Here is a 13,779-nt window from a genome sequence, read left to right on the forward strand (position 1 = left end):
CCGAGAGTGTAAACTGCGAATAAGTCTGCCGGGAGAGATTTTGAGCTTCAATACAAAGAAAAAAAAAGAATAATGTTCGCGAAGAAGACTTTGTGCAGTTGCGTGCATTGGCATACGGAAATAAGTTAAGAAATAAGGCCTGTTTTTGTATTTTGATGCATCAATTAACCATCTTCAACTGCTTTTACAGATCAATGCAAAGCATTGTCCCTTCTCCGGTCCACCAAAATTTTCTACTAATGGTTTATTGTATTTGATGCATTCCTAACCAATACCCAAAATGATAAACAAGCGTATTTTTTTATCCCTTTTGTTTATTTTAGGCTCATTAGCATTTTAGCTGTAACAGAGCCGAATTTTAATCGAGTACATATCACATGTTTATCATATATGGGGGTACACATTTACACAGTAGCGCCATTTAGGCGTAAGAGTTTTCCTTCTGTTCTCTCATTATCCAGTTAGACAGAACAGCGGAGACAGTTGATTGATCATTGTTGAGTTATTTATAGAACAGCAGCCCGATGCAGAGCATAGCAGTTGTATGGATGAATCGATCTTATTTCGACCGTGGATCGATTTCCATCGCTGATGATTGTTGCGTGGACGTAGTTATTCTGTAACAACACAAAGATGGTCAATGAGGGCTCTGAGTTTTGAACTCATGATCGATCGCTCACTAAGCGAACGCGAAACCAATGTGACTATAGACCCCCATAAACAAGCGTTGAAATTGAAATTGAAATTATTTCGTAGTCCTACGTTAACAATGCGGTCGTATATTGGACCCAACCCCGTATTTTTTTGTTCACGTCGTTCATAATGCTAGACGTTTCACAATCATTATGTTGTCTTGAGTGGTAACGATTTGGAAGATTTCAGGAAGCTTGAAATAAAGACGACTAGTCTTGAGGAGTGAAACTAGTGAAGTGAACATTTAAACAAAATAACAAACTAGGTTGCTAGGGGTCTCAGGTTGGTAGTCGGTACAAATAAACATAGGTTTGCTTAGACTGGATGACTACACTTCAAAATGTTGTTTATTTCATGAAAAATTACATTTTGTTCATTGTGATAGATGCATAGAAATATTTCCTATCAATTTCCTAGCAAACGTCCTTCCGATCTTTTAAGAAATGTTCGAGTTATAAGCATTCGAAATCTTCTATTTTTTCCTGCATGTTTTGTGTTTAGGTTTTCATTTTACCCCTCAAATATTCCGATTAGACGTAGTTCAACGTCAGAAAAACAATTTTCATGAAAAATTTTAAACAGTTATGTCTGTACGCTCTCCGAAGTAAAGGGTGTGTCACATCAAATTGCATCACGGAAAAAACGCTGTAGAAATTTAATTTTTAGGAATTATATCTTCAGCTTTCGCTTATAATCAGATAAGAGTGTATAGATCACGTTGGCCATGCTTCACTGTCAATTTTTCGTAAATTTGGAAAAATGTCGTCGAACGAAAAAGAGCGTCGTGAATTAATCCTGCGCACTCATTTCGAGAATCCGGAGTTGTCACATCGGGACATCGGTAAAATGCTGGGAATCGTCCAATCCACGGTCAGCAGAGTACTAAAACGATACTTCGAGAACCTAACCATCGACCGGAAGGTAAAGAACGGCAAAAATGGATGCTCCGTCAGTGAAAAGATCACAAGCGCGTAGTTAAGCAGTTTAGACGTGATCCGAGAAGTTCGGTCCGGGATGTCGCCAATAAGCTGAATTTGTCAAGTTCATTCGTCCAGCGGACCAAGCAGCGGGAGGGCCTGCGTACATACAAGGTTCAGAAGGCTGCTAACCGCGACGAAAGGCAATACTGGTGGGGAAAACGCGAGCCCGGAAGCTGTACACCGAAATGCTGACGAAGCCGCATTGCCTGGTAATGGACGACGAAACCTACGTCAAAGCGGACTTTCGTCAGCTGCCGGGCCTGTTGTTCTTCTCCGCAAAGGACAAATTCAGCGTTCCGGAGGAGATTCGCAAGCAGAAACTATCCAAGTTTGCCAAAAAGTACATGGTGTGGCAAGCGATCTGCTCTTGCGGAAAGCGGAGCTCCCCCTTCGTGATGACCGGCACGGTAAACGGGTAGGTTTACCTTAAGGAGTGCCTACAGAAGCGCTTACTACCACTATTGAAGCAGCACGAGGGCCCGACCATCTTCTGGCCGGATCTCGCTTCGTGCCACTATTCAAAGGACGTGTTGGAGTGGTACGAAGCCAACGGGGTCACCTTCGTGCCAAAGGAAATGAACCCGCCCAACGCGCCGGAGCTTCGCCCAATAGAGAAATATTGGGCGATTATGAAGCAGGCCCTCCGGAAGAACCCAAAAGTTGTCAAATCGGAGGCGGACTTCAAGAGAATATGGATTTCTGTTCAAAAAAAAAAAAAAAAAAACTACAACCTAAAGGACGGGGTAAAGAGGAAGGTGCGAGCATACGGGCTTGGGCTCGAAGTATGAATAAAAAGAAAATGCCAAAAGTTGTTTAATAGTTTTTATTTTACTGTCTAAAATTTTCAAAAGGATCGGTCTACTGGGCGAATTTCTACAGCGTTTTTTCCGTGATGCAATTTGATGTGACACACCCTTTATGAGTGCATATGCATCGATTCAAATGACAGGTTGAGTATTGTATTAAAAATGCATGAAACATCAATTCAATAACCAATTTTACCCACATCAAATGACACCTATAAACTTGTTGCGAAGTCAAGCTTAAAAATTAGACCCAAAAAAAAGTAGATCCAGAAAAGTCGATAGCTGCCAACCCTACCGCGCGCCAAGCGGTAGCGATAAAACTTACATTAATTTAATTAATTTGACACTTTAATATCACCGAATCTACACACGTTAACCCCATAAAACATCATCGTTATTGGGTACATTTAGCTCGTTCCTCTCCGCCTCCGGTTCGGCGCTTGTGAACGACGGCGTGAACGACACACACTCGATCTTGGGACCAACTCGTGTCGCACTGCCCAGAATCGGGGGTCCTGTTCTTCTTCCCCATAATAGAATACACTACAAAGTGTTCGAGAAAAGGGGGGAGTCAGACGCTAGACCGCCGGCGCCCGGCATGATTGTGCCGCGATCTGACCGTGGATATTTTTGATCGTTTTTAATGTCGCACTTACGATTAATCATATTGGTGGGATGCTGCAAGATGCTAATTTCAATTTATGAGATTACTCATTTCTTGTTCTTTTTCTCCCTGTTTTATCTTTCCTAGTGGCAGCCGAATCGGAGGAAACTCTTTCAACAAATCAACTCAGAGGAAGGGTTTCCGAGCTGCGACCAGGGCGTTAATGTAATTCAAACCGTCGCGCAAAACACGCAGCAGCCGGTCACAAACATGACATCCGGGATGGATTTTGGCCGCAATCCAGATCATCATCACTCGGAGCTGAAGTGAGTCCAAGAATCGCAATCTCTCTAGCGTAACGTTGTTTACCATGCACGAACCAATCAAGTGCAAACCGCGCTAGTCTAGTCTAATTAATTTATGATTAATTTGTTGCATTTGCCAATGTGTGGCTGAACATTTTGTTTTTCTTCTCTCCCCCTCGATTTCCAGCAGTCACTCGGCCCAGTTTGGACAGAACCATCCGCTGGGTGTCCTCGGCAACTTGACGGCGCTCAACATGAACGTGCCGAATCTGTCCGGGTTCCCGAGTTTGTCCGGCCTGCAGCACGGGGATGTGCTCGAGAAGTTGAAGATGCAAGTGCGTGACATGAAGGTGGGACTGATGGGTGAACAGAATGATTTCGCGGCTTTGCACGCGAGTTTTGGGGCGAATGCGTTGCAACAGCAACAGCAGCATCAACAGCAACAACAACAACAACAACAGACCGGTAGTGGTGGTAGTGTTTATAATAGTGGTGAACATAGAGCAAGTGGTGGACCAAATGGTGGTAATAGTGGTGGTGGAAGTGGTGGGGGTGCAAGTGCCAACACTAATGGTGGTAATTATCCGTTCACTTTACCCAACCCGCCGATCAACAAGGATGGTAAGTATTTTTCTTCTGTGTTTTTATTTTCAATTTCTCTTCAAAAAATCTTGAGCAATCCAATGATGGTTGTGTCCCATTCACCCGAAACACGTTTACCCGAAGATCATTTACCCGAATGTAACGCATACCCGAACGAAATTCACCCGAATGTAACAAATACCCGAATGCAACATATACCCGAATGGATATTTACCCGAATGAACATTTACCCGAATGCAACGTTTACCCGAATGCGACATTTACCGGAATAAAGAAGGAAAATTCCGACAAATCAGTTTATGAGTTTTGTCGAATCTGCTGTTAGGAAGTTACGAAGTAAACTGAGAAATTGTAATGCGGAAATTCGAAAAAGATATTGAAGACTTCGCTGTGTTATTTTTAGAAATTAGTGTAGGCACAATTGACATGTTGTCTTCTTTCCTTTCCGTATTGCTCTTTAAGACCAAGAGATCATTCAGAAATGAGCATGGGTTATGAAATATTCCAAAAAATAAACAGGTAATTTTAACATAAATTTTTTTAAAGAAAATGTGAAAAGAATAGATAAGAAAAAATGGTACTTACGTATTTGCCGCCGCAGCGCAATTTTTATCATGAGTTTATTATTTCGTGATGAAATTTATTTTGAGATCAATGTAATGGGGGCGAAGTCCCCATTTAACGAGGATAAGGAATCGAGGCGGCACCAAGCCGCCAAGGTGACGCAATCCGAGCGGAAGCTACGGCCTTTCACTAGCAAACCTGTGTTCCACCGATTGCCCGGTTTGTTTGATACATAGGAGACGATCCTTTAGTCAGGTGGTGCATTACGTTTGCCCGGTTAATTATGCATGTCATGCATTTAGATTGCCTGGTTGCAAACGTGATGCACCAGATAAACGTATGGCGTCCGACGCTCGTAAACGGGCTGCGTCATCCATAAGAATGGATGGACTTATAAACTATAACTGCATTCTTTCACTTTTCATTATATTGAAAAGGATTTTATTCAATGCCAGTATGAAAATATGAGACAAATATGATCTTTATATAACACTGATCAGAATTAAATATACAAATACAAATATAGTAAAATTTGTGTATTATTCGAATATATCCTTCTTTTGGGTAAGTGTCGCTTTCGGGTAGATGTTACATTCGGGTAATTGTTACATTCGGGTAGCTGTCGCTTTCGGGTATTTGTTACATTCGGGTGAGTGTAATTCGGGTGAATGTCTTTCGGGTAACTGTCATTCGGGTGAGTGGGTTTCGGGTAAATGTGACACAATCTCCAATGATAAACCATGAGACGAAGTATTTTCCACGGGAGGAAACATTATTTTGACTGGAGAGAAATTTTTGAAAAGGGTGTATACATTTTAAGACAAATCTCGAGTAGCGTCCTATCAACGAGTTGTGGAAATGGAATGCACAAATCATTGACGCATGTGAAAACTGTTTATGCACCATAATGGACGAAATTCTGGCCACATAATGGATGAGCTGCCACCGAAGTTCCTAAATTCCCCATAAAGTACTTGGTTTGGCAGGCCATATGCAGTTGTGGCCGAAAATCCAAATCTTTCGTCTCTACCGGCACGAAAAAGTCTATGAGAAGGAATGTCTTCAGAAGCGGTTGCTACCATTCATAAGAAGCCACGACTCTCCAGCGTTCTTTTGGCCAGATTTGGCCTCTTGTCACTATACAAAATCCATCCTGGAATGGTATAATGCCAATGAGGTCAAATATGTGCCAAATGCAGCAAATCCACCGAACTGTCCAGAATTTCGCCCAGTGGAAAAGTACTGGGCTCTGAAGCGAAACTATTCGAAACTAAGAAGAAAGCGAATGACATTAATGATTTCAAAAGGAGATGGACAAGCGCCGCCGCCAGCATAAATATCAGAGGATACTGTACGGAACCTAATGGCAGATGTTCCCAAGAATGTTCGTGAATTTTACAGACAACGTAATTAACATCGAAGTAAGCTTACCTTGTTTTCGATATAAGTCTATTTTACTGAAATAAACAATCGGTTTTGTTGTATTACGTGAATTTTTGTTTTACTGGCATCATCTTGGTGTCCGAAATTTAACGTGGACAGGCTTTATTTTGAAGCGTTTTCGCGTCACAAAAATAGAGCATTTTTTTAGGTTAGATGAGCCTAAGTTCAAACATTTTTATTCTCAGGTTTCTCTCAGCAAACAATGAGGGTCAACAACCCACAAAACTGGGTTAGGATCACAAATAGAGGAATATCAACTGTTTCAAGAAGTTGTTGTCACGTCATGAAAAGTATACTATCCATTCCAGCGTGACCTGACAACATTTTGTCAAACGTTTTTTTTTCACGTTTTCATGTATAAATCACACAAAATTAAACGATGTTATAGTTAAATTGAGAAAATTTCCTACAAGGATCATTCAGTTGGAGAATTTGTTTGTAACTTTATAGTTAGGTTGGCTTGTTGTCAGTCGAAAACTTTTGTGAAGTGACAACACCTAACTTTTTGCTGTTTCAGACTGTTGAACATTAATGATTAGTTTAATTGATTTCTGTTCCGTTTCAAAACATACAAATGGACTTTCTCCTATGTTCTGTCAACAATAGATGAACGTAGATTCCAGAATATATCAGAATATATCTTGTTTCTTCTTCCGGATTGCTGATAATAGTATTGAATAGGGCTCTGCATAGTCATAGCCAACTGAGGATAGTCAGCTGACTATCTGACTGACTATATCCGTATTCAGTTAGTAATGACTTTTGGCTTCTTCACGCAGTTTCTCCGCCAAAACGACTAAATAGTCAGTCGGGCGTTTAGTCGCTATCTACCTCTACCGAATCGACTATATCATTTCATTCATCCCAGTCAGATTGTCCTCATTGCATTTTAAAATGACTTCCCCCAAAACGAATTCGTTCCTCTCTTTCTCTCTCCCATGTACGTGTATCGTGTACGTGATTCTTTTGTATCGTAGACGAAAATTACTCACACGTATAAAATAGCGTGAAGTGTGTGTGCGCTATTTTACACGCTATTTACTAATACTAACGCGAGGACCTTTATAGCATACTTCATAAATGTCATTGGTTAGAGGTAATGAAGTAACTTTTTTTTTGCAACAGAAATCATGTTTTTGTTCCTCTTTATATGGATGTAAAATAAGATTGCGTACGTTTTATAGTCACCAGATGGGATTTAAGTGAGATGGAGATATTGCTAGAGTGGGAAGGACTTAGCGTTAGAGCGACTCGTGTGGAGTTAGACAAATGTCAGACTATGTTAGACTTTGTTGTTCAAATATCGGAAACCACAAAAAGGCAGGTGTTGTCACGTCACAATAGTATTGGGCTGGCAACAAGGGAATCCAACTGTAAAATATTCTCCAACTGAAGATTCCTGTAGGAAATATTTTCAATTTTATTTTAACATCGTTTACTAATTGGAAATCGTGTGACTCATACATGAAAAGAAAAAAAAACCTGTTTTTAGTGAGTCTAAAAGTTGTCACGTCACGCTGGAATGGGTCTAGAGCATTTGTATAGTATATATGGTATAGCAATATAAGATCAATATAAGTGAGCGAAACAAGAGACACATTGGAAATAGGCACACATTAAAGCTTTTCGAATACTTTACCACTTACACGACCGAGAACCATATGGTCGCTATATATATGAAACACATAGTTATGCATAACCTGAGAACTAATCAAGCAAATGAAACCAAAATCGGCATGTGGAGGTTTAAGGAAGCAAGAAATGTTGGTTCGACACTGCCCCCCCCCCCCTCGAAAAAATAGCTGTTTAACCACTTCGCTCTTGTACAAGGACCACACTAAGAACTGTCTGGGCTGACTGTTGAGAATTTAATGATATATATATATATATATATATATATATATATATATATATATATATATATATATATATATATATATATATACAATGATATATATATATATATATATATATATATATATATATATATATATATATATATATATATATATATATATATATATATCTCATTAAATTATATATAGATAGGAAGATAGGATATATAGATAGGAAGAGAAAGAGCTGGAGAGATAGAGAGAGGATGAAAGAGAGCAAGAGAGAAACATAGAGAGAAATAAAGACAGAGATAGAGAGAGAAAGAGTGGGAGAGAGCTAGAGATCTTCTTCTTGGATGGCACTAACGTTCCAGTGGAACTTTTGCCTTCTCAACGTAGCATCACTTGCGACATTTTTATTAGTAATACTTGGTTGAGATTTCTATGCCGAATAACACGCCTTAAATGTACTCTGGAGTGGCAAGCTCTAGAATACGCGTGACCACAGTGCAAGCCGGAAGAATTTTCTTTGACGAAAAATCCCCCGGCCAGAACGGAAATCGAACCCGAACCCCCGGAATGATAGTGTGGGACGCTAACCACTCGGCCAAGGGAGCACAAGATAGAGCTAGAGATAGCTGAAGTGAAAAAGAGATATCGAGAGAAAAAGAGATAGAGAGAGAAAGAGATAAAGAGAGAAGAAGCGATAGAGAGAGACATAAAGAGATAGAGAGATAAATAGAGATAAAGAGATGAATAGAGGGAGAGAGAGAAAAATAGAGTGAGAGAAATAGAGAGAAAACAAGTGAGAGAATGAGTAAGAGAGAGTTAGAGACAGAGATAGAGAGAGCTAGCGAGGGATAGAAAGAGATAGAGAGTCTCCAGAGAGAGAAAAATAAAGAAAGAGAGAGAGAAAATTTAAATAAAGAGAGGTGGAAAGGAGAGAGGGAGAGAGAGATAGAGAGATAAAGAGAGAACTTTCTTTGCATCTCTCTCTTTTTCTTTCTCTCTTTCTCTCTCTCACCCTCTCTCCTTTCCACCTCTCTTTATTTAACTTTTTCTCTCTCTTTCTTAACCTTTCTCTCTTTGGAGTCTCTCTATCTCTTTGAAACGAAATTAAACATCTAGATCAAAGAGCATTCAATGTGTACCCCTTGCTCGATGCAATGTGATAACGAACAAATAAACCATAGTACGTGAACTAACACTCGAAGCGCATGAAGGAATGCTGCTTGTTGCATTGTGAGAGAATGTGAGCGGTGAAAAATACCAGAAAAACTCTTTTATGTATGTCTTAGACAAAAAACTGCTAAGGGTGTTTCCTATTACTTTGTGTATTCAGAATCAAAGCCGGCGTCCAGCGTCCTTATCCTCATTCTTCATTCGGAAAAAGGTTACATCCGTGTGAACGATATTTGGGTATTTGTTACATCCTGGTAACTTTGTTTCTGGTATGCGAGTTTAGGGTTGATGGTATTCGGGCGGGTCTTTTAGAAGACCGAGCCTTTTTTTTACAAAATGTATAAAAATACAGAAGGTTATATTTTTACATTTTTAAATATAAAGTTTTCTAATTTTTTTTGTCGTTTTTACAAAATTTTTAGCTTTAAGATTTATTGAATGATTGCTTTCACAAAAAATAAACGTTATTAAGATAAACTTGCATATGCCAAAAACACACTAAAAACTTTCAAGTTTATCGTTTTTCATGGATTTTGGTGTTTGGAGACCCTACCGAAACCCAAGCTTCCTATATGATTCAAAGAACTTTAGCAACAGAGCATGTTCTATTCGGCACATATATTTCAGAGACACAGTGTTATAGAAATTTCCAAATCATTCCTAAGTTCAAAACCAATTATCCTTTGAAGTAACAAAAATTAATACAACGTCCTCAGCAATGTCCAAAATATGTCATAGAGTTCATGAACATGAAAATCATTGACCTTTGTCATCCACGTAAGATATTTTATTTTCTTCAAATATGGCCAGGAATTGAATTTCTTTATGTACTTCTGGGTGAAACTACTCTCTTAAAACCTCCCAAAAATACTGCTTTGGTGTCTACTGAATAATATGGATTCCAGGCCAAATCAGATTGTCAAAATGTCAAGCGTTATCTAAACGCCCTAACTGCCAAGGTTTGATTGGTCCGATTTACGGTTTCCCCAACATAGACTTCAAAATCGATGTACCTGTGGAAATTCGCTTTGCAAATATACATGCAAGTCGGGGGTATTTTTGCTCCCACCGAGCTGTGTTCCCCTAACACGGACTTCAAAATCAATGTGCCTGGGGGAATTCGCTTTGTCAAAACATGCATGTCGGGGGTATTTTTTGGTGTTGAGTGCTTTTGTACTCGCTTGTAGTTGTGCAGACCGGAATATGTGTTGGAATATGTTTCCCTAAAACGTACTTTTTAACTGAGAAGCCTGAGAAAATCGTCATTTCAGACACCAAAAGTGAATGAACTTTCGCGGTTCGAGAATTGCGTAAACATGAGATTTGCAATAATTTCAGAGGGAAATGTAAATTACAATGATCGTTTGACAATTCTTCCGTTCACATAAAATGTAGTTCTAGGCATCATATCAAACGTAAAAGAACGTTCATCAAATTTATTTGTAACGAAGAACATAATCTATTACAAAAATTTCGATGCATACTAAAATAATATTCGAAGTGGTGTGGTAAACAAGTGGATTGAATAACGAGTTATGATTATATTAACCCTTCCACGTGCAACATCGAGTCTCACTTGATATGAAATGATTTTGCCAAAACGTACAATATCGCATATCAGAAGGCGCTAAGACGCCCAGCAGAGTAGTGAAATTACTCGATGCGTGACCCATCGAAGTGTTCGCATTTGGTCCGCTCTTTTGAAAATTAAATCGTACGGGAAGGGGTTAAAAAAAGATCAATGAATACGCCCTCATAAAAAATCAGTCATAATTAAAGTTGGTCATCTGAAAATGAAAATTGTAATTTAAGGCAACTTACGCCTAATGTATCTACAATGTTAAATAAAACAATCGGAGAGAGTTGTGTCAAATTCGGTTGATTTGGCTTGGTATTGCTCTATGTGAAATTTTAATTGGATCACTCTATTTTCTAGAAAACGTTTAACTATATACATAATCAACACTCTAGACTTCATCCGCAAGCGTGACTCACCCTTTATGTCTATCGAACAACCCGCAGGTAACCCCGGTTCGAATTCGTCAACTTCGAGCGAAACATCCACCTCTTCCCAGCAGAACAACGGCTGGAGCTTTGAAGAGCAGTTCAAACAAGTTAGACAGGTAAGTGATGATTGCCAACGTGTGCGTACTTTCCTTAATTCGATCTTCTTGGTTTTTATCTTATTAATACCGTTCATGTTATGGATCTTACCTTCCCCCTCGTCTCCCCCGCTGCTTACATATGAAATTCATTATTGGATCTATTTATGGCTTCGATTGGATTCGAACTGTGGAAACAAACAGTTATTATTTTCTCCATCGAGACCAAATGGAAGGGCGAAAGGGGGAAGCTCTGCCATGCGCCATAAATAATGGCAAGGAAAAAGTGGAAAATTTCCGATAAATACGTAAATACGTGCTCGCAAAGCAAAAAAAACAAAGAACCGAAACAACGATGAGCAAACATCATCAACGGAACAACGAGAGGACGCGAAGATGAATTACGTTAATATTACTCGGCCGATATTAATTGCGAAATGCCACAAGAAAGTGTGTTGGAAGCCGGAGGGGAACCAGGGACCAGGGAACGGCACCGGGGGCACTCGATTTCTATTGCTAATTTATTCTTGTCCAGCTTTCGAATGCCAACTATTACTATAAACAATTATTGCTGTCCCTCAGCGCGCGCATCGCTTTTCGGGGCGAAGATTCATTCGTTCAATTACGCGTTGAATGGACGGGATGATGGCGTTCGTGGAACGACACGAGAGGAAAGAGGGCGGCTCCAATGCAGTCCAATAAGTGGTACTCTGATAATGAATATTCATGATCGTGTCGCGTTGCACTCTCCGCGTAGATACATTCGCATTCCACGCGTCGAATGCGGCGCGATCGTCGGCCATGAAGATGGTCTCAAGATTTCATAAATCGTGAGATGAGACATGCAGAGAATGCATCACGATCGGACGCAGACGCGGACCGCGGATCTGACAGATATGAGCTGGGATAGGATGAAGTCGTCTCCAGGGAGGGGGAGGGGAGAGAGAGAGGATACGAATTAAAATAAATAGAAAAGTAAATTGAGGTTTGTTTGTACAACCTGTAGAGAAATCAACATGTTTCGATATTGATGGTGATCAACTTTAAATGATGCTGGAAATGAACATCCGCAGGGGGGAATCGAGAGAAAGTGGATTGATGAGACTGCGCAGAGTTAGTTTCTTGAGTTTGAATCGACGATGGTGAAAATAGAGGGAGTTTGCTAAAAAATGTGTTAAATCTCATTTGAAAAACTAAATGACATCAGAGTATAATTAAACTGTTGCTAATGGATGGAAATTGCTAAATATAGTAAGCATTACAATTCAAATTACATATGAAAAATGAGATAATAATATTTCATAAATATATGTTCAAACCAAACGTATATAATAATACAGGGTGGGTCATAGCATTTCGCGTTTAAAAATCCATATCTATAAAAATGTATTTCTGTCTGTCTGTCTGTCTGTCTTTCTGATTCTTATGGACTCGGAAACTACTGAACTGATCGACATGAAAATGGGTATGTAGGGGTTTTTGGAGTCGGGGAAGGTTGTTATGATAGTTCGAGACCCCTCCCCTCTCTCTAAGGGGGGCTGCCATACAAATGAAACACAAATTTCTGCATTACTCGAGAATTAATAAAGAAAACGAAACCAAATTTGGCATGTGGAGGTTTTATAGTGCAATAAATGTTTCGATGGTGGCAAGATACTCATCTCCCCTCTCTAAAGGGGGTTGCCATACAAACAAACACAAATTTCTGCAAATTTTACTCGAGAATCAATCAAGCAAATGAAACCAAATTAGGCATATTAAGGTTTTGGGGTGCAACAAATGTTTCTATGGTGGTTAGACACTTCTCCCTCTCTAAGGGGGGCACAAATAAAACACACATTTTTGTATACTCGAGAACTAATCAAGCAAATGGAACCAAATTTGGCATGTGGAGGTTTTTGAGTACGAAAAATGTTTCTATGATGTTTCCTCCCTTCTGTAAAATGGAAAGGGGGTCCCGTAAAACTAATACACATATTACAAATAAACATATTCCAACGAAACATGACAATTGGAAAACTCTGAAGGAAAATGGGAAAATTCGGAGAATTCAATTGTTCGCATATGTTATTCAATTACATAGAGACAAGCGTTGTTAGTCCATTTGATGTTTGCGCTAACGAAATTGATTTTTGTTCGAAAGTGGAAATGGATTCTAATGTGATTAATCGCACTCCTATATTTTCTTCTATCTATACAGCCATTCTATGCCAAACCGATATAGTGGTTCTCAGTTTTTCGTCAAAAGTGGTAGTTTTGTTCTTTATCGCAAATTATGAGACCCGTATTTTTTAATTTTTTTTGTTAGGGTGACCATTTCCATTTAAGGGTGGTCCAAAAAACCATTTTTCCGCATTTTTGCCAAAAATGACTTTTTTCAAAAATTCATAACATTCTGAACTACTCTGGTTTTTTGAAAGAATCCTATACCTACAGAAAATTTGAATTCTGCTTCGTTGTTATTGATTGTATTCGTTTTTTATTGTTTTCATAGTCTCGGGACCAAAGGCGCTATAGTTTTTTATATTTTTTTCTGGAAAGCTAAGGATTTTTTACACAACATATCTCGAAACCAGGGAAGCGTTTCTTTTCGTTTTTGAGTTATGATTTTTCAAAGGTACCCGATGGTCCAAAAAAATCATTTTTTTCCATTTGTTCCACT

At 39.2% G+C, this 13,779-nt stretch overlaps 1 protein-coding gene across 4 annotated transcripts in view; it reads left to right on the top strand.

Moving 5' to 3' along the window:
• The window catches only part of LOC129768641 (protein dead ringer), a 282,371-nt gene that overhangs the window by 56,989 nt on the left and 211,603 nt on the right, over positions 1-13,779 (top strand). For 3 of the 4 annotated variants that reach the window (XM_055770410.1, XM_055770407.1, XM_055770409.1), the window contains exons 2-4: positions 3,231-3,409; positions 3,576-4,009; positions 11,038-11,138. In XM_055770410.1, the coding sequence (XP_055626385.1) occupies positions 3,354-3,409; positions 3,576-4,009; positions 11,038-11,138 (591 nt within the window). In that variant the 5' untranslated portion in view covers positions 3,231-3,353. The remainder of the gene's footprint in view (positions 1-3,230; positions 3,410-3,575; positions 4,010-11,037; positions 11,139-13,779) is intronic. The other variant, XM_055770408.1, reaches the window with a different exon arrangement.

Source organism: Toxorhynchites rutilus, chromosome 2 (genome assembly GCF_029784135.1).
Source record: "Toxorhynchites rutilus septentrionalis strain SRP chromosome 2, ASM2978413v1, whole genome shotgun sequence".
NCBI classification, from domain to species: domain Eukaryota; kingdom Metazoa; phylum Arthropoda; class Insecta; order Diptera; family Culicidae; genus Toxorhynchites; species Toxorhynchites rutilus.